Source organism: Protopterus annectens, chromosome 2.part0, assembly GCF_019279795.1.
Source record: "Protopterus annectens isolate FY-2018-M chromosome 2.part0, PAN1.0, whole genome shotgun sequence".
In the NCBI taxonomy this organism is placed as follows: Eukaryota; Metazoa; Chordata; order Ceratodontiformes; family Protopteridae; genus Protopterus; species Protopterus annectens.
Genome location: NC_056728.1, coordinates 934894294 through 934915236, shown reverse-complemented (window position 1 = coordinate 934915236; position 20943 = coordinate 934894294). Strand labels below are relative to the sequence as shown.

The 20943-nt window shown below is 37.8% G+C and overlaps 1 protein-coding gene across 7 annotated transcripts in view; it reads left to right on the top strand.

The window, feature by feature from the left end:
- LOC122793310 (protein RUFY3-like) overlaps positions 1-20943 on the top strand; it is a 1534975-nt gene that overhangs the window by 610042 nt on the left and 903990 nt on the right. For all 7 annotated transcript variants that reach the window (XM_044061194.1, XM_044061195.1, XM_044061197.1 and 4 more), the window contains exon 10: positions 105-188. In XM_044061194.1, coding sequence (XP_043917129.1) covers positions 105-188 — 84 coding nt within the window. The remainder of the gene's footprint in view (positions 1-104; positions 189-20943) is intronic.

Genomic DNA, 20943 nt, shown 5'->3' with positions numbered 1-20943 from the left:
ATTGATTTCTGTCTCTTCTGAAGCAGTAGAAAAGCAGATAGGCTTAATTACCTGGTACTTTACGTGGCTCTTTCACATTACGTATTCTGCTTTCATTAAAACAGGTATTGAAGCATGGTGCTACTGCAAATGGGCATACAGTCTCTGAGGCACGAAAACAGCTGAAAGAAGAGACGCAGCTACGCTTGGTAGGATGAAACTGTCTGATAATACTTTAAACTAATACCAGCCTCCTATTTGTTTTCAAAATATCTTGTTGAAAGTGAATAACAAATCCAGGGTTACACTTCCAGAGTGATAAAATATAACATATACACTATCACAGATCATAACCTCAAGTAGACAGTTTTATATATATATATATATATATATATATATATATATATATATATATATATATATATGGGTCTACCTGACATGGTCGACAGTTCATATGATCAACACTCATTTGGTCGACAGTTCATTTGGTCGACAAGCAGATTTGCCCCCTTCCCCAATGTTATGCAACCCTGGAGTTGATATATATATATAGTTAGGGGGGTGTGGGAGGCGAAGCCCCCCACCTAAAATGCTTGTCGATCAAATGAACTGTCGACCAAAAATGAACTTTATGAATATGAAATGTGCCATATGTCAGGTATAGATATATATATATATATATATATATATATATATATATATATATATATATATATATATATATATATATATATATATATATATATATACTATGTACTTGCTGAAATGCTCCCAGAAAATTCAGGCTAGTTGAGTATATTATGAAAACTGTCTTTTGTTATTTTTGTACTCTGTGACTATTCCACATACTAAAAAAATCAAGTTAGAAAAAAACAGAGTTATTTATTAAACTAGAGCTTCATTAGGACTGTACCTGGCTTGCTAACACCTGCACTTTTTGTTGAATGTTGTGAAAATTTCCTGCCTCTGTAGGCAGAAGTGTATAACAGATGTGTTCTAGCAATCAGCTTTGGTAGGTAAGAGTATTCTACCATATTCTATTAAATTATTTTTGTTACAAATTTTCTTGTTCCATACTATCCAGTTTTTAAACTGTTTGTCCTGGACACTGTTGCAACAGTAGTAAGCTGAGCAGTTTAGACCAAAATTCCTGATTACCAACAAATACCTCCATGTTATATTGTTGGCATAGGCATTCTAAGACAAGCTGAGATATAACCCTTCCAGTGTATCCTTATTCACCCTGGAGCCTTCTTCCAGGTGTTCATACTTGGTACACTTTACATGGAAGTCTATCAGGGAATACTTCTCTGTATGCAGATCATCTCAGTTGACTTCTCTTAATTCAGAGGAGTAGTGAGTCTGCTCCAAGATACTCTTAGAGTGCCAAGGTCAACACTGTCACACGTGGAGAGCTGGAGGAGTAGCGAGTATATTGCAAACATACTTATAGATTAAGGTTGTCAAGCTGTTGCTCACAAGAAGTGATGGAGGAATAGTGAATCTTCTCCAAGATACCCCTGGATTTCTAAGATTGTCACTCTCTCTCAGGTGGAATGATCTCAGCAGTCCTACCTGGGAACTGCATTTCTTTTGCTTGTGTCCAAGATCTCATCCTTTCAATCACTGCCAAATCTTATTACTTTAGGTTAAGATGGGGACATAAACTGATAAACTGGAAGCTTTATTCAATGAGCCCCTTATCAATTCACCATATTCTGTGTGCCTCTTAAGTGCTGCAATAAACCTTCATCTAGTCTCCTGTTCTTTATTCCTAACAGTAATGAACAGCACTAGAAGATACTTCTCCTAGCACAGTCATCTAGTCTCCTGTTATTTACTCCTAACAGTTGTGAACAACACTACAAGATACTTCTCCTAGCACAGTCATCTAGTCTCCTGTTCTTTACTCCTAACAGTTGTGAAAAACACTACAAGATACTTCTCCTAGCACACTCATCTAGTCTCCTGTTCTTTACTCCGAACAGTCATGAAAAACACTACAAGATACTTCTCCTAGCACAGTCATCTAGTCTCCTGTTCTTTACTCCGAACAGTCATGAACAACACTACAAGATATTTCTCCTAGCACAGTCATCTAGTCTCCTGTTCTTTACTCCGAACAGTCATGAACAACACTACAAGATACTTCTCCTAGCACAGTCATCTAGTCTCCTGTTCTTTACTCCGAACAGTCATGAACAACACTACAAGATACTTCTCCTAGCACAGTCATCTAATCTCCTGTTCTTTACTTCAGTCATCTAGTCTCCTGTTCTTTACTCCTAACAGTTGTGAACAACACTACAAGATACTTCTCCTAGCACAGTCATCTAGTCTCCTGTTCTTTACTCCTAACAGTTGTGAACAACACTACAAGATACTTCTCCTAGCACAGTCATCTAGTCTCCTGTTCTTTACTCCTAACAGTTGTGAACAACACTACAAGATACTTCTCCTAGCACAGTCATCTAGTCTCCTGTTCTTTACTCCTAACAGTTGTGAACAACACTACAAGATACTTCTCCTAGCACAGTCATCTAGTCTCCTGTTCTTTACTCCTAACAGTTGTGAACAACACTACAAGATACTTCTCCTAGCACAGTCATCTAGTCTCCTGTTCTTTACTCCTAACAGTTGTGAACAACACTACAAGATACTTCTCCTAGCACAGTCATCTAGTCTCCTGTTCTTTACTCCTAACAGTTGTGAACAACACTACAAGATACTTCTCCTAGCACAGTCATCTAGTCTCCTGTTCTTTACTCCTAACAGTTGTGAACAACACTACAAGATACTTCTCCTAGCACAGTCATCTAGTCTCCTGTTCTTTACTCCGAACAGTCATGAACAACACTACAAGATACTTCTCCTAGCAGTCATCTAGTCTCCTGTTCTTTACTCCTAACAGTTGTGAACAACACTACAAGATACTTCTCCTACCACAGTCATCTAGTCTCCTGTTATTTACTCCTAACAGTTGTGAACGACACTACAAGATACTTCTCCTTGCACAGTCATCTAGTCTCCTGTTCTTTACTCCTAACAGTTGTGAACAACACTACAAGATACTTCTCCTAGCACAGTCATCTAGTCTCCTGTTCTTTACTCCTAACAGTTGTGAACAACACTACAAGATACTTCTCCTAGCCCAGTCATCTAGTCTCCTGTTCTTTACTCCTAACAGTCGTGAACAACACTACAAGATACTTCTCCTAGCACAGTCATCTAGTCTCCTGTTCTTTACTCCTAACAGTTGTGAACAACACTACAAGATACTTCTCCTAGCACAGTCATCTAGTCTCCTGTTCTTTACTCCTAACAGTTGTGAACAACACTACAAGATACTTCTCCTAGCACAGTCATCTAGTCTCCTGTTCTTTACTCCTAACAGTTGTGAACAACACTACAAGATACTTCTCCTAGCACAGTCATCTAGTCTCCTGTTCTTTACTCCTAACAGTTGTGAACAACACTACAAGATACTTCTCCTAGCACAGTCATCTAGTCTCCTGTTCTTTACTCCTAACAGTTGTGAACAACACTACAAGATACTTCTCCTAGCACAGTCATCTAGTCTCCTGTTATTTACTCCTAACAGTTGTGAACAACACTACAAGATACTTCTCCTAGCACAGTCATCTAGTCTCCTGTTCTTTACTCCTAACAGTTGTGAACAACACTACAAGATACTTCTCCTAGCACAGTCATCTAGTCTCCTGTTCTTTACTCCTAACAGTTGTGAACAACACTACAAGATACTTCTCCTAGCACAGTCATCTAGTCTCCTGTTCTTTACTCCTAACAGTTGTGAACAACACTACAAGATACTTCTCCTAGCACAGTCATCTAGTCTCCTGTTCTTTACTCCTAACAGTTGTGAACAACACTACAAGATACTTCTCCTAGCACAGTCATCTAGTCTCCTGTTCTTTACTCCTAACAGTTGTGAACAACACTACAAGATACTTCTCCTAGCACAGTCATCTAGTCTCCTGTTCTTTACTCCTAACAGTTGTGAACAACACTACAAGATACTTCTCCTAGCACAGTCATCTAGTCTCCTGTTCTTTACTCCTAACAGTTGTGAACAACACTACAAGATACTTCTCCTTGCACAGTCATCTAGTCTCCTGTTCTTTACTCCTAACAGTTGTGAACAACACTACAAGATACTTCTCCTAGCACAGTCATCTAGTCTCCTGTTCTTTACTCCTAACAGTTGTGAACAACACTACAAGATACTTCTCCTACCTCAGTCATCTAGTCTCCTGTTCTTTACTCCTAACAGTTGTGAACAACACTACAAGATACTTCTCCTAGCACAGTCATCTAGTCTCCTGTTCTTTACTCCTAACAGTTGTGAACAACACTACAAGATACTTCTCCTTGCACAGTCATCTAGTCTCCTGTTCTTTACTCCTAACAGTTGTGAACAACACTACAAGATACTTCTCCTAGCACAGTCATCTAGTCTCCTGTTATTTACTCCTAACAGTTGTGAACAACACTACAAGATACTTCTCCTACCTCAGTCATCTAGTCTCCTGTTATTTACTCCTAACAGTTGTGAACAACACTACAAGATACTTCTCCTAGCACAGTCATCTAGTCTCCTGTTCTTTACTCCTAACAGTTGTGAACAACACTACAAGATACTTCTCCTAGCCCAGTCATCTAGTCTCCTGTTCTTTACTCCTAACAGTTGTGAACAACACTACAAGATACTTCTCCTAGCACAGTCATCTAGTCTCCTGTTCTTTACTCCTAACAGTTGTGAACAACACTACAAGATACTTCTCCTAGCACAGTCATCTAGTCTCCTGTTCTTTACTCCTAACAGTTGTGAACAACACTACAAGATACTTCTCCTAGCACAGTCATCTAGTCTCCTGTTATTTACTCCTAACAGTTGTGAACAACACTACAAGATACTTCTCCTAGCACAGTCATCTAGTCTCCTGTTCTTTACTCCTAACAGTTGTGAACGACACTACAAGATACTTCTCCTAGCACAGTCATCTAGTCTCCTGTTATTTACTCCTAACAGTTGTGAACAACACTACAAGATACTTCTCCTAGCACAGTCATCTAGTCTCCTGTTATTTACTTCCTAACAGTCGTGAAACAACCTACAGATACTTCTCCTAGCACAGTCATCTAGTCTCCTGTTATTTACTCCTAACAGTTGTGAACAACGCTACAAGATACTTCTCCTACCTCAGTCATCTAGTCTCCTGTTATTTACTCCTAACAGTTGTGAACGACACTACAAGATACTTCTCCTTGCTGTTCCCATTCACCTGGAGAGGGCAAGCTATTCTGTGACTGAGCCATGCTCGGTGATTTTGAGGTGCTGATTACCATCCCAGCAGTTTCACACTCAGCAGTTAATTGCTGCAATGGTGCTGGAGTCTGTCACATGATGTGACATGCAACATCTGCAAACAGCAAAAGGACAGGCCATTGTACCATCATAGCTTGTCTGTAAAAATTAAGAATAGGAAGTGGACAAAGCAGACCCTTGGTAGAGTCCTCTATCTCCACCTTGAATGAAGGGAACTTAACAAAGAGAATGAAAACTACTCTGACTTCTCAAATACTGGGACCAAATCACAGAGCAGTAGCCACAGGACCCCACATTGTTGTAACACCTCCTACAAGGCATTCTGAAGTGTACAGTCATATGCATTATGTGTGTTCCATGCTTCTTCTCCTATTACTGCCCAGTATCTGTGCAGGGCCGAAGAATTTATCAGCTATTCTGTAGTTAGGATTAAGTCTAGATTGCTCCTCTGAACTGACACATGAAGAAATCCTCTTCCCCTCACCACTGAACAGACTAGCCCAGGAAGACTTCAAAATGTGATTTCTATAAATGGAACACATTCCTCTCCCCCTTTCTTGAAAATGTGTCCAACACTCCAATTTGATTATCTGTTCTTGACTTTAATGCATCTTCAGCACTTCTGGCTGAATATCATTTTCTCATGTGACCTTGTTTGAGTACAGATGGTCAGTGACCACAGTGAACTCATCCACAGAAACAGATTTAGGTTCAAATGATATGCTTCTGGCACTTCTTTCTCAGAGAAGGGCATGAATAATAGATTCAGGAGTTCCTTAATGTCCTCGATCTATGTCCTAGATGCTATTTGAAGTCCATGTTTTCCACACGTGCTGAGAACAGTTTCACTTCTTCCCTTGTCTACTTTTTTGAGTTACTCTGTGGTTTGCCAGAACCTCTTTAAGAGCATGACAAAATCATTCTGTGTAGCCACACCACACTCCCACTACAGCTAGGCCTTTACTTTATTGGCTGCTACAGCTATTGCCTTCTTGGCCTGCCTGTACCTCTTAGTCCAGTCTGAAGATCTACCTGCTAGCACTGTACAAGAGGCCCCTTTCTTTAATATAATGGCTTCTTTCACTGCAGATGATCATTTTCAGGCATTAAGATAGCAACTATGCTGTGCATCAACAACTACAGGTCCTTGCCACCAAGTGACCTACTGAGGTCTTGAAGAGGTTCTCTCTGGACCCCTTTCTCTGAACTCCCCAGATATATATAAGATATTCCAAAGGTTGGAGGTGACATTATCCCACACAGAAATATGGACCATATTTCCCCAGGACAACCTCATTACATATTTGGGTTTGCTAGCAATGTCCAGCTGCCTCCCCAATAGCCTGACTCAACTTACCACCAGCAGCCTGGCTAATAGCCGAGCATCACAGTAGACCTCCAGAATACATGGTCTTATAAGTGATGACATGACTACTGAGTCGCTCATCAAACTTTGACCAAGATGCTTAAATACCAAGTACTGTTATGAGCATTCTTGGGTTCTAACACTGTGCTGTAAATAAATGATGAGTAGCAGAGACACGCAAAAACAGTTTACCACCCAGGTTTATATTAGAAAAGTCATTCTTCCAGCCATGACACTCCACATATTTCCATCATTCCTAATATGAATCATAGGAGTTGTAGGAAATACAATGCATATAATCTTGCAATCATTTATGCCTTGCCAGTATCCACCCTTAGACTGTACCTCCTGTTCAAGGAGGTCTAGGCCATTCAAGCTTTTGTTGAATTTGTGAATACTCATTCAATCCTTGAGTTCATGTCTGAAGTAAGATAATGCACTGTACTGCTCAGTTTGCAGCAGGAGTCTAGTTCAAGGGTGGGGACTGAGCTGTGTAATGAACCTTTCTCTGCACTATGTTTTACTTATCTGCTGATGAAGCTTTAGATCCCTGTTTCTGGTATTTATATCTGTAAGATACTGTATAAATGGGCAATGCCTCCAAGTCTTTTCTGGTAGCTTAGGGGTATGACGCCCCACCACTGGACCAGTAATTAAGGAGCCTCAATCCTCATCACTGACACCAGTTTGGGACGTACATTGGGAGGATGACAAGTACACACACAGTATTTCCAGATGCAGCTCTCTGCATCAAATAAAAATTTCCCTTAATAGCACACAGAGACCACAGTCAGTCTGGAGCTGGTTTCTCCCTCTTTCTCCAGATCCCCAGTAAGACTTTCCACTGGCACAGCTATAGAGTTGAGATCTCAGCTGAGTGGTCAAGCCAAGACCTCCAGCTCCCTCTCTGTCCAACCAGTGCTTCGTGTCCCTTCCCAAGTAGCTGATACACACCTTCTTTGACATTTGATTTGCATACACACACACCTGGGAAATGCTGGGAAAGGTGTACTAGCTGTACCCCCTTTTGCTCAGACTATAAGGTAGTTATCAATGCCATCAGCCACCTCCTTATCAGCTACTTTAAGGCCCTTAACAAAGGGTGTTCAATCTTACTGTGTAATGTTACTATCAATACAAATGGTAGTTTGACCAAGAGCAAGGTTATTAGGAGTGGCCCACAGTGTCATTAAATAAATATGCAAGTACTCCCAGAACTTAAACAGCTCTACAAAGATCAGCCACAATAAAAAGTTTAAATATATTTAATAATAAATAAAAAACAAGAAAATACTCAGTATATAATCACAATAACATCAAGAGTTCAAAATCACAGGAATATTTAGAACAACATTGCAGGACAGTCTCAATTAAATAAAGAAAAACATCTAAATTAAGCTTTGCTATATTCCTGAATGTATTTAAGAGAATTACTAGTCCCTTGTTAACTTACTTACAGAGCAAGGCAAGTATGTGGTGAATGGGTCTTCTTGTTAGGTCCAAGACCGAATGCAGAATGGTGTCCCTTTCTCAGAGATTTCTCAAATTAATATCTCGGATATTACTGCTGGGCTAGCTTGCAGAATGACATTGTTTCTTTTCATATGACTCTATCCCAGGTGAAACCCTACTGCTGAAAGGTAGCAGTATTTACCATCCACCTGTGAAAATACATAGACTTCAGATCATGGTGGAAGTCATAAAACAATAAAACACTTCCAAGACAATACAGAAAGTTCCCTAGTTTTACACATTGTGTCTCTTGCTGCACTGAAACTGAAAGATAACATATTTTTTATGTCCTGGCCATAAAGTAATTTAATTTCAGCTATTTTTTCTGAAGTTAACCTTCTGCATTCCAGTTTCCACTGTTAAAATATATACATCTAAACAGTTACAATAGTGCAGGTACATTTCTGTTCTGTTCCAATACAGCATGCTGTGGTTACATTTCAAGCACTTTACAAATACCTTCAAGCAGTTTGATATACACATGAAATACAGTTCTAATACATTTGTAACACAAGCATATTGTATACATCATGTTGATATTCATAAATGATATATACTTATTTACAAAATTCATGATAGCTGGGCTGACAGTATCTTCTTTTGTGACAAGAGGTTTTAAGCCAGTAGTGATTTTCTTAGTCAGGCACCTCTGAGGTCTTTCTAATTATTTAGTATGTCTTGTGAGGTACATCATAAAGGAAGCATTGCATTCAATAACTTGCCTAATAAGTACTGAATATAAGGACAAAATGAGTTATTTAGATGTGAGTGATATTCTTTTGGCAATTATCTTTGCAAAACAGAAGGATTTTCTGACCAATGTTATTATGTGATTATTAAAGGACAGGGAAACTATCAACCTAATTTCACATTTTGTAGTTGCGTGTTGTCTATGTTGTATGCTGAGAGAGGGGTTGTTTACCAAATGTAAGGATATTGCATTTTTTAGCATTTAATTTGAGCCCGTTTGTAGCAAACCAGATATTTATTTGTGTAAGTTTTTGCTGAAAAGCTTTGGCATCAGAAGGGGGCTTGACAAAGACTCCCAGTATACAGTCATCTGCAAATATGGTTACTCAAAGGTCTTGGTTCATGGTCTAGAGATCAGAAAAGTAAGCACCAAGCAAAAGACATCCCAGCACTGAACCATGTGGGCCACCATTGCTCACCTTTATACACTCTGATAAGGCACATGCTGCCCTTTCCATGTGAGTTTTGTCTTTTAGTCATTTTGCTATCCATTTTAGGGATACATTTATCTTTCTGTGTATGCTAGAATGAGGATGGTGTCAAATGCCTTAGTCAGCTCTAAGCACAGTGTGTGGAAAGCATGATTGATGTCAACAGCTTGTGTTACCCTTTCAACAGAGTTAACCAGATTTATTAGACAGGCTGTACCCTTGATAATGCCAAACTGTTATGAGTCTAGCCTGATAATATTTTTAATATCATAGTTTATCAGGTCAAATATATGTTCCATGGCTTTCAAATAAGACTTGTCAGGCTGATGGACCTATACTTCACATCCATAATGCTGTATGTCAAACCTAAGGGATAAAGTCAGTTGCTAAACTCAGGTTAAACAGTTTAAGGAGAGGCTCTTCAAGGATTTGTTCACGGGCTGCTTTATTAGACCTAATAGTATTAAACAACTTTTTAGTCAATTTCCTGATGTTATCCTTGATGTGAGGGTCTTCAGACCTACTGTATAGCTTTAAGATATTTTTCCTTTTATTGTAGAGTTTATGTTGATGGACCACAAGGGTGGTTTGTTTTTACACTTCCCATTATATATAGATCTGGTTGGAGCTGCCAGCTTTATATATTTATTTAGAGGCCATAGAACTCATTTGTGAAGTTACCTGCCATGGCAACATCTATGGTGATGCTGCTGTAAATGAATTTGGAAATGTCATAGAATTTGATGAGAGCAGTATGACTGAAATTCTTGAATTCTGATATATTGATTTCAGTAGGTTTAGAGGTTTGAAAGGTGAAGGTAACTACTTTTTATGATCTGACTTAACTGGGTAAGAAATACCAGAGGAATAGTACATGAAGAAGCTTTACTCTTGTGGACCAGGTCAAGAATATTATTTCAGACAGTGATGCCTAATGAAAGAGGTGGTTGTACAATAAAAGACTATTTATTGTATAAATGTATTTATTAAAATTTAATACAATGCAACAATATGGTTTAAATAATGAATGCTGTTGGAAAAGTAGTTTAATGTGACTTTCCCCTTTAAATGCCCTGATTATTTTTTTTGTTGTTGTTGTTTATTTTTATTTGATAATTTTGTGCATTTAAATTGATTGTTCTGCTGTTTTTATTCCCCATTGATGGTCTTAGTCAATGAGTTAGAGTGTAAAGTATTGCTTGTACCACAATCATTTTTACTTATTTACATTTTATGTTGTATTGATGACACGACTATTATTATTATTATTATTATTATTATTACTATTATTGTGTCCCTGTATTACTTAAACTTACAACTTTCCTAGCCTTTTACTCCTCCAACCCTTCCAAGTTAGGTGCTGTAACTCTTGTATAGCACTACAATTCAAATAATTTCTTGAGTTCAGTCTATAAGTAGCTTCTACCTCTGCTATTTGTAACTTCTTTTACTACCAAAGTGTATTGTCTGCTTGCATTTCTATTGTAAATATCTGAACATTTTTTCTTTAATAATCTTCATGATTGCTATTCTAATCTGTATATAAATATTCTGCTCTTGTTTTGTACTACTCTGTAAAAATGTTTTTTCTTTTTTCTTTTGTGGAGCTTTTCTCCCTGGGCCTCTGCTGTAAATGGACTTAGTCCAGTTGGAATTTCCCGGTTAACAAATGTAAAATAAATAAATAAAATAAATTATGTCCTCTAGTGCGTTTGTTAAGAATCTGGCCCAGGAAGTTTTTTTTTCTTTAACTAATTCTAAACTACATTTTATACTACTATAGAATATTATTATGCTGTACTGATTCATGGCAAATACTTATTTAACTTTTGATTGCAATTTTATCATGTTAATCTGCTTACAGCACTGCATTTTGTACGGTAAAATTGGAAGTACTTGTGCTAGTCCATGTGGATATATAATTCTGTCAAATTGATAATCCCTTCTAGAATTGCTGATGCATATACTGAAGTATATTCCTTTTAAAAAACTGGGGCTGCAGTAATTTATCTTACAGTGTATGCTGTTAGTCTTCATTTAGTAGTAGTAATTTCCTCTAAAATTGATAATCTCATTCATGAGACCACTTGATATCATTGAACTGTTTTATTGTGGTGAGAAAGCAGGCACTGAACAGGCAGTGCTGTTTGTAAAGTCATTTTGAGTGTGATACTGAAATCATTTTTTTATAAAATGTGATAACCACATACCTTCTTCAGGAGATTTCTTCCCTGTGATGTGCCTGTAATATTCCATGGTGCGTGAACAGTCACTGAAGAGTCAGTATTATTCAGAAACTTCTCATTTAACTTCTTTTTGATATCACATTACTTCTGCATTCACTCTTTACTGTCCTAACTTACCATAAGTTTTGCATCACCCCTCTATGTAGCATAATTTTCTTCTGTAATTGTGCATTTGGTTTTAATTTTTTCCTCTTTTTACTATAGATTCTTTATCACAAAAGATAAGTATCATCTCTGTGATAAAAGAAAAACAAAACAAAAAAAAAAACAGATTACTACTGTAATAAGACCCAACATGTGACATATGCAACCTGAGCTGAACATAACCACAGAACTGCAGAGTAAGCTACTTATTTTTGGCAAGAAATGTATTGTCATAAAAATGCCCTGCATATTCTATTCAACTGTCTGCAACAAACAGTCCCCCACATTTTGTATTCATACTACATTTTATTATTTTGTATAAGGTATCCAACTTGACCGGAGACCCCAGTCTGTTTTTCCATTTTAGAACAATCCTTCAGTACCTTCAGTATTGCAACACTGAAATTGAGCAGAATCCTTTGAAGAACTTGATTGCTTAGCTTTAGAAGCATGACATGAAGCATGTTCAGTGATCAGTGTAAACACATTAAACTTCTGACCCATGCTTATACTAGGAGCAGACAATTGCTTCATAAGCAGAGAACCAGTATCCTTTGTGATGGAAAGCTATTTAATTAAAATATGAATTAATATGTATAAACTCTTCCTACACAAACTAATTGCACATACCTAACTAATTAAAATGAAATAAAACAACCAAACTAAACCAAAATATAATACATAACAACTACTGTCTACTAAGTTTCACTCCACTTCCCTACCCTATCCCAATTTCCACCCATCCATCCCTTATTCTACATTTATATCTGGACAGTCTTCCTACCATTCCCCTCTTCACTCCCATTTCCTTATCACTCCTCCTAGACTAAATAAATGAACATCATCTCTCCTTTATCACTCCTGTTACTATTACTACTACTAGATAAAGTAGTCAACATTCTGTCTCCTGCTACTACATCCTAGGTCAAATAATCACACATCAAAACGTTTTCTTCTTCACTCACAGCTACTTCAAAATTTCACCTCAGACATTAATGCTCCTTTCTCTCTATCAACCAAATCCATCATAACTACTAATGACTCATACAATAACTAGTGGGCACACATTTTCCTACTTCTTCTACCCACTACTCATACTATGATCCCACAACTGTTTCTGTCAACTATATTACTTATCCTTTTATCCTACATTTACCCTATATCACCTCTTATCATACTCCTCTACTTGATAATATTTTCTCACCTGTAAATCTAACTGTACTCTACATAAAAGTATAGCCTCTATATCCATTGTCCCAAATTGCATTTCTCATATCCATTTCTTTAGACATAAACACATTTACTCTATGGCACTAAAAAAAATTAAAAGACAGACCAAAATTAAAATTTGCACCCACTTTGTGATAAGATCCATCCCAATTCAGGACCTCCTACACCCAAATGACATCAACTACTCCTTCCTAAATTCCAAGACAGCAACCCATATTATTAAAAATAAACATAAAAAACTTAACTTTAATCAACATGAACAAAATCCCACTACTCCACGAGTAGATCACCTTCCATCATCCTGGCATCCTTGCTATCAACCTGACTAAAACTAAACATAAAAGATATGGAGATTCGCCTTCTGAATAAAATATTATTAGGAATGACCATTTTCATAAAAAAGCAGGAGGAATTGCACTAATATGACCCAGTGGAATTAATCTTTCCCCTTACCCACACACTATCACATCTCAATAAATCTGAACTTCTCATAACTTATGTTACACTTAAAACATATAAAACTCTACTGTACATTTCTCCAGGAAACAGCAATACCACACTGGAAGACATACTATCCTGGTGTTCCACCATCACAGAATTCTCATATTCAGCATTAAACCTCTATGGCTTTATTCATTATTAGTTTACCAACTAAGATCAATACTGCAAAGAGCAAATGTGCCAACTTATTTGGTTCATAATTTATTTGGTTCATAAATTAGTACTAGGCTAACTGCCCTTGTGAGCCATTTTAAGCCTAGCCAATTATCCCTTGTGAGACTCGAACCTTGCACCTTGTGTTTGTAAGACAAACACCTTAACCATTAGGCCACCCTCCCAACCCCTTTAGATTGGATATTAGTCAATAGCCCTTCCAATTTAAACTGTCACAGAGCCTTACCCGACTCCCTTAGTGACCATCTTCCTCCATATGCAGTAAGACAATATAGCAACTCACCTGAGTAAAACTCCCTTAAAATTACTTGCAGTCTATCAAATTTCTACCCTGAACTATTCATCTGTACAGCTGGAATAATCTGAAACTGCTGCTATTAGATGATGCAGTTTTACATTTTAACAAGCTATTAGTTTTAATTGGTCCAACCCAGAAAAGAAAACAATACTGATCTATGGCTAACATTTATAACCAGGCAATTTACACAAAACAGGGACAAAGCCTGGAAAACCTGAACCAGACAAGAAATTACAAAAAAAAAAAAAACTACAGCTTTATAAACAACTGTGTAACCTAAGTAAAATCTGATTAAGCTTGATAAGAAGCAATACTACCTCAATGTACAAAATACTAGAAACAACCCTAGACTTTTCTGGTCCACCATGTTCAAGATAATGCATCTTGGCTCAAAGGAACAGCCAAACTTCACATTCCTCCCCACTTCATGCTGATAGGTTAGTCAACTCACATTTCATTACATCTATAACCAACACAATAAAAGGCTACCATTCAAAAGATAGTTATAGCTGAGACAGACAATAACTACCACGCCATCATTCTCTTTCCAATATACTCTAACTGTAACTTGCAAAGAAGATCTACAAAAATTAAAAACTTGTACATTGGAGACTGATGTTATCCCTGCAGATTTCTTAGATAGCTAACTAATACTAATTAAAAGGTTCTTAAAACAAACTTATGTTTTTTCCTGTTGGAAAATATCCCACATCATTCCAGTTCACAAAGGGGGAAACTCCAGTGAAATATCAAACTTTAGGTCCATTGATTTACTGTCTCTCTACGATCTATGAGCAATTTGGAGGCTCATCAGTTCACCGATGGCCAAAACTACAGCACTCAAGCAAACCAGTTAGATATGTAGACTCTGCGAAAAAAAGGCACCTCTGCCTCTTAATGTAGTATCGCCAGGTAGTTTTGATAAATAATGCACCACTGTGCCACCTTGGGAAACTGTTTTTAACGTTTGTTATTTTCATCTTGCATTTTAGTTATTATCTTAAGCACATCTAATTCTTGTTATGCTGGTTTACTTTTTTAGTTTAACTGTTGCTTAATATATTGAGATTCTTAAAAAAACAAAATAAATAGATAAATAAAAGTATTACTTCAGTTTTAGTTAATTAATAATTTATGAGTGACAATTGTCCTATATATGTTATGAAGATGTGGAGATTCATTTTAGTCTATAAAAGATGAGTATCTTTCAAGGAAATTTGTAGTTACTTGGGTTTCAGTTTCACCTGGCTTGTACCCAGCTAAATATTTCATTTATAGTATGACATTTGCAACCTTTAACTTAAAGAACCAAACCTTAATTATTTTAAAAACTTCCTACTTTTTAAAACCATTGAGAATAAATGTTAATGTTTTAAATAATTTCAAACATTGTTTTATGTATTAAATCAGAACTAAATATTAAAAAATATTTGCAAAGAGCAATAATATGAAAAATAAAGTATGATCCAGGAATTATTTATAAAACTGTGTGTTGTATTGCATCAACATACATTTCACCTTGGGTTGCGTTATAATGCATATCAAGAGTACAACAGTTGGGTTCCCTACTGCTCATCGAATGTTAATTGGCCCGTGACTAGTTTGAAGAGACACAAGTTGCTGTGTGCAGTCTTTCCAAAAAGAAATGAAAAAAAATCACAGATTTTAACAAAACAGGAAGGGATGCTAAAAATAATGATCTGCTATGCTCTCCTATTAAACCATACATCCATACTTCTCAAATGCCCAGAATTTTGCCTCACATCTTTGGTGTGATCATTAGAAAAGTTGTAGTTTTCTGGCAAATCACTGGGGATTGACGTCACTAAATAATAACGTATGTTTGAGTTTCAGACTTCATATCCTTCAGAAAATACATGCCAACACAAATCCTGTTACTCTGTCTATTGTGCTAAAAGGTTGAGAGGTATACCTGCATCAGATTAAAATGCTACTAAAATGGAAAATTTCAGCATCATGTATACTTGTGGCAAGTTATATTACAACAAATTACTTGTTTATGGAACTTCTGCGATGACAAAATGATAATGTAGTGTCTGATAATATAATTCAGCTGTGATAAAACGTCCTTTGCTCAAATCTTTATTGTACGTGTATGTCCATGTTGCTGTGACTGAATAAACATCAGTAATAAGCATAAAATACAGCAGCACAACATTGATTTGTGCTGGGAATGAGAGGGCTGATATGACTATTTGCTTGAAGTGTCACTGTAATAAAACAATAATTCAGGCTCTTCACTGAGTATGCTAACGGATGCACAGATATTCTTTGGGCAGTAGATGCTGTGTCTGTGAATTACATGTTTACTGAATGGCAGTCAGTGATGGGGATTAAGGCTATGAGATATGAATGGTCTGCTTCCTGTTACGTAGGGTTTAATTCCCTCAGTTTGCTAGCTGTATGGTGCTTTGTGATTTACATTACCAGAAAGTCCTCCCTTGTTGATTCTTTAAAAGCTCATGGGCTGAGTATTGCAAAGGCCTTTGTGGATCAGTGTTTTATCCTTGTTAACAATTACCAATGGATACCTATGTGATGGCCTTGTGGCAACCAATGCCACTGTATGTGAAGAAGATGCTTTTACCCAGTCTGTTTCAAATGAATAATCCACAAAACACAGTATCACCACTAAGAGCATAGAAGGAGTGTTCTCCTGTTCTGGGTCTGGGTCTGGGTCTACAACCTCCACACCCAAATTAGACTCCAGACTGTTCACTTAAAGTGCCACACCACTCTCTCTGTGAACCACTGTCTCCCAGTGCCCTTCTATCCCCAGTAACTGCCTTTCACTCAAAGTATTATTTTTCATACTCATAAACATGCACACAATTTCCAGGGAAAGGCTGTTAAATCCTCCAATTCCACACAATGTTCCTCCTGGGCCTGGTAGTACTGTCATCACTCTGAAGAAAGTCAGAGACTTCCAGTTACTGTATACTCTGATTGTGTCACTTGACCTCTTTTACAGGTAGTTGGCCAAAGCAGTCTCAAAGATCCTTACAGTGTGTTATTCCTCAGTATAAATGGTTACCCTCTTCTCAATTAAGCAACAGTGCATAAATACTCTTGTAATAAATAAATACCAGCCACAAGAGCTTAGAGTTAATTAAAATAGGTTTTATTTACATAATAAAGAAAATAGCACAAATACCAAATAAAATATACATAGGTTGGCACAGATGGAAGATTAAATTACATTAAACATAGATAGAATGCATACAGAAAAATCTAATTCCAGCTATCTGAGTTTCCTAGCTAGCTGCTACAAGGAGTACTGTACTTGTACATTAAAGGGACAGTCCCAGGAATTTTTTGTTTTGATTCAGCCTTTGCTACATTTCAGGTTTGCCTTTCTGAGCATGCTCACCTTTGGCTGAGAACGGTGGGGGGAAGAGTGCCTGAAGGAAGTTTCAAAGGTGTTAGCCAAATTCCATCTCAAATTGCAGTTGTACTGACAGCAGCTCTCCCTGTGAGCCATTCATTAGTTTAATCTGTTAATTTTACCCATTGAGAAAAGTAGCCTTGCAGGCATTTTATGACCTGACTGCTGCTGCTACTCTAGAAAGCAAATCAGTAATGCAAGGCTTTTAAAACTTTAGTAAACAGGTTTTTTTGTTTCTTAGGTTCATAGGTTCATAGCAGGATACTAGGCTAGCAGCCCTAGAGCCTTTACAAGCCTAGCCATGTTAATCCCAAGTATCTCCATTTGTTCTTTTTTGGGTAGTTCGCAGAACAAATTTATGAACATTGTGCATCTGTGATCAACACCGGCTACCCCTGTCCATGAGGGACATGGGTGCCACCCCAGAGGTGAATTTGTAGTCTCCCATCCAATTATCTAGGTTGCATTTGAATAGGGTCAGTGAGAAGTTCCGTTTTACATGAATAGGGAGTCTACACCAGAGAAGCGGCAGTCTCTGGAAGACAAGTCTGTCTCTCCAGTATGATCTGCTAATGTCACAAGATAGGTTGATTTCCCCAGAGAGAGTGGCTCTTGAGCCATTTGACTTGCGGATGTGCAGCATTTCCATTAGGGTAGGGTTGGAGATTGCCCTATAGGCCAGGCACAAGTCACCTCTTAGCAGCCTATAAGATAGAGTAAAGTGATTGGATTTATATAATCATTATTCTCTAAATAGAAAAGATATGAGTGGAGGTAGTGGAAAAAAGAAAAGCAAGTTTAATGCTTCGTGCAGAACAGGCTGCCTTCAACATAAATTGAGGATGGGGAGAAATTACCTTGTTCACTGAGAGGGAGCTTAATGCAGCAACCCATTTCACTAGAAAGCAGAAACCACAAACTACTCTTTACATTTAACAGACACAAATACTGACTGCAGCTTGATTGCAAGTTGCTACATTAGATAAACTTATCTACACAAAACTAAAATGTGAACACACACCAGTGTTCACAAAAATGGATTTCCAGTCAGCACTGTATGGTTACAGCTAGACATCACTTAATGAACAAGATCCCATTCTCTGGAACAAGTTCTCCATCTATGTGAAACAGAGTTCCTTCCTATCCCTATTTAAGCACAACTTGTACCAATGGAGGGGTAATAAGAAATTCACTCCTGGCCTAGCACCTTTGTCTCTGATGGACAGAGAATTAGTAAATTACTCCCTATACAAATCAAATTTGTGGGTTCCATTTGGGTTCATGGCTAGGTTTACAAGGACCCAAGTGGTCATTAGCCTAGTATACATCTATGAAGCATATTTTCAAACAGGATAATGACATCCAATACATTTTTCACATACACTGCTTTACACTTCTGCAAAAGAGAGTTTTGTCGACAAATTTTTGAAAACTATCCAATCACTGTCAGAAATACCCTAACACTGTACGGTGGAAAATGTGTCCATACACATTTATTTCTTCTCTATCCATGTATCACTGATACAGATCTCCGGGGTACTGCTTTCCCAGCCATGATGTCAGTAATACATTGCTGCCTATCTGGTGACATTCTGTGTGGTATAAGGACCAGTAACTCATGACTTGGAGAATTCTGTTTGCATCCAAAAAAACAAAATCACATCTTTTACACATGAAAAACAAAATTATTTCATGAAAGTTTGGAGTGGGGGGGTGGCAGGCTTTTCTTACTTCAGATTAAGATTCAGTATAGTCCCTGTAGAAACAGACTTGAGGGAAGAAAAGTAAAAATCAGTGCTACAATAATGTTCTCCAACTAAAATGCAAGAGTAATGTAGCTTTTGTCATTCTGGGAAAAAGTGGCATAGGATACCTTACAGGCAGCATATCCCTCCAATGCAACATCAGTAGTTTGGAAAGCCTTCTTTTTTGAAAATGAGCCAAAGCAGTCTCCTATACATCCAAAATCATCTCATCTCCCACTTATTCATCACCATTTGTCAAAATAAATCACTCAAATTTAGAGACAAACATTCCTATAGCTCCTCAGTTATCATGGTAGACGGGTAACCCTCTCCCTGTCTTATCTGTCAAATTGAGGGACCTAAGACATTCTTTAGAGCTCCTCAGTTACATAGCCAGCATTAGGCACCCAACACATGACCATGGGGAGCCCCTGATTATCTCCCTGTCTACAAGGAACCTAATTCATGGAACCAACTCTCATGCATGTAGCCATGGGTTTCTTCTTACTCCCTGCCAGCATCTGCATGATTTGTGCCAACAAAACATTTTGGGGGTTCCCCCTTCCCTGGTTGTAACTGCCTGTGACATCAGCTAAAAGCTGCACTCCACCAGGTTTGCTTTGGTGAAGCAAGGACCCGATTGGTTGCAGTAGCCAGGAAGTTATTTAAATGAACTGATGAAGTAAGGACACAATTGGTCCTTGTAAAGCACTTCCTGGTTCAGTTGCCTTTAAAAAGGCATGTGTAAAAAACAATCCTTTTATTTTTCAAGAGAAGAGTTTGCTTGGCTACTTGCAACAGCAGTGTTATGAGGAGAGGTTGGACCAAGGAGGACAAGAACTTAAAGCTGTGATCAGGATAAGTAGCTGCATTTTTAACTGCCCTTGTAATGGCAATATTTAAAAGGTCTGAAAAACTGTCCTTTTAAGGACAAATTAAAAGGGCTGAATTGGTTTGTGTCGAAGTTTTCAAGGGTCAGCTAACAATCGTGAAAAGTGAGCTGAGGATCAGTAGCAGCCTTCCACTGCAGAAAACGTAAGTTGCTGTTTTTTTTTTTTTTTGGGGGGGGGGGGTATTAAAACATAGTGAGATAAGGACTGCAAGTTTTGTGCAGAATTCTTGGGATAAGAACTTGGTGTGGCCTTGTCTGTGATAATGTCTAGTTTAGTCTTCTAGTCAGTCCTGCATCAGAATAGTCATTCATTTATTGCCCAGAATTGTGTTTAAAAGGTTGGAAGTGGGGGGGGGGGGGGGTTAGGGGCTGGAAGAATGTTGTACAATGTCCAGATGTTTGACTGGTACTTTTTGTGTGTTTTTCACAAAATGTGGTTTCACACAATGTATGCTACTGCAAATCCCATTATTGTGGCATCTTTTAGTTCATAAGCCAAGTGTTTTATATTACTAATGTTTGGCCTTTGTCCTGTTTTATTTCGGTCTTATTTTTTTCTGTTGTTGTTTGCTTTGCAAAGACTTGTGCTGAAAGGTTGGTTGTGGAGGACAGTGGCTGTGAGAATGTACAGGTGTTTGTGACCTTGTGGGGTGTTGCCAGCTGTACCAGGAGAAGTAGGACAGTGCACGTGCCAGCATGGCTGGCTGAAGTTTATATAATCTTGACATTTGATTGTCACATTGATTTGTACAGAAGCTTGTATTAAAAATGTATGTGGGAGTTGCTTGTGTTGAAGGTGCTTCAACAGAACCAGAGTTCTGAATGTGCATTGTGCCAGAGCCCGGGGCCTAGATGGGATGTCATTCTCTAAGCAGGTGAAGGATGAACTCTGGCAGCAGCAGTTTGTTTTTCTTTGGAACCC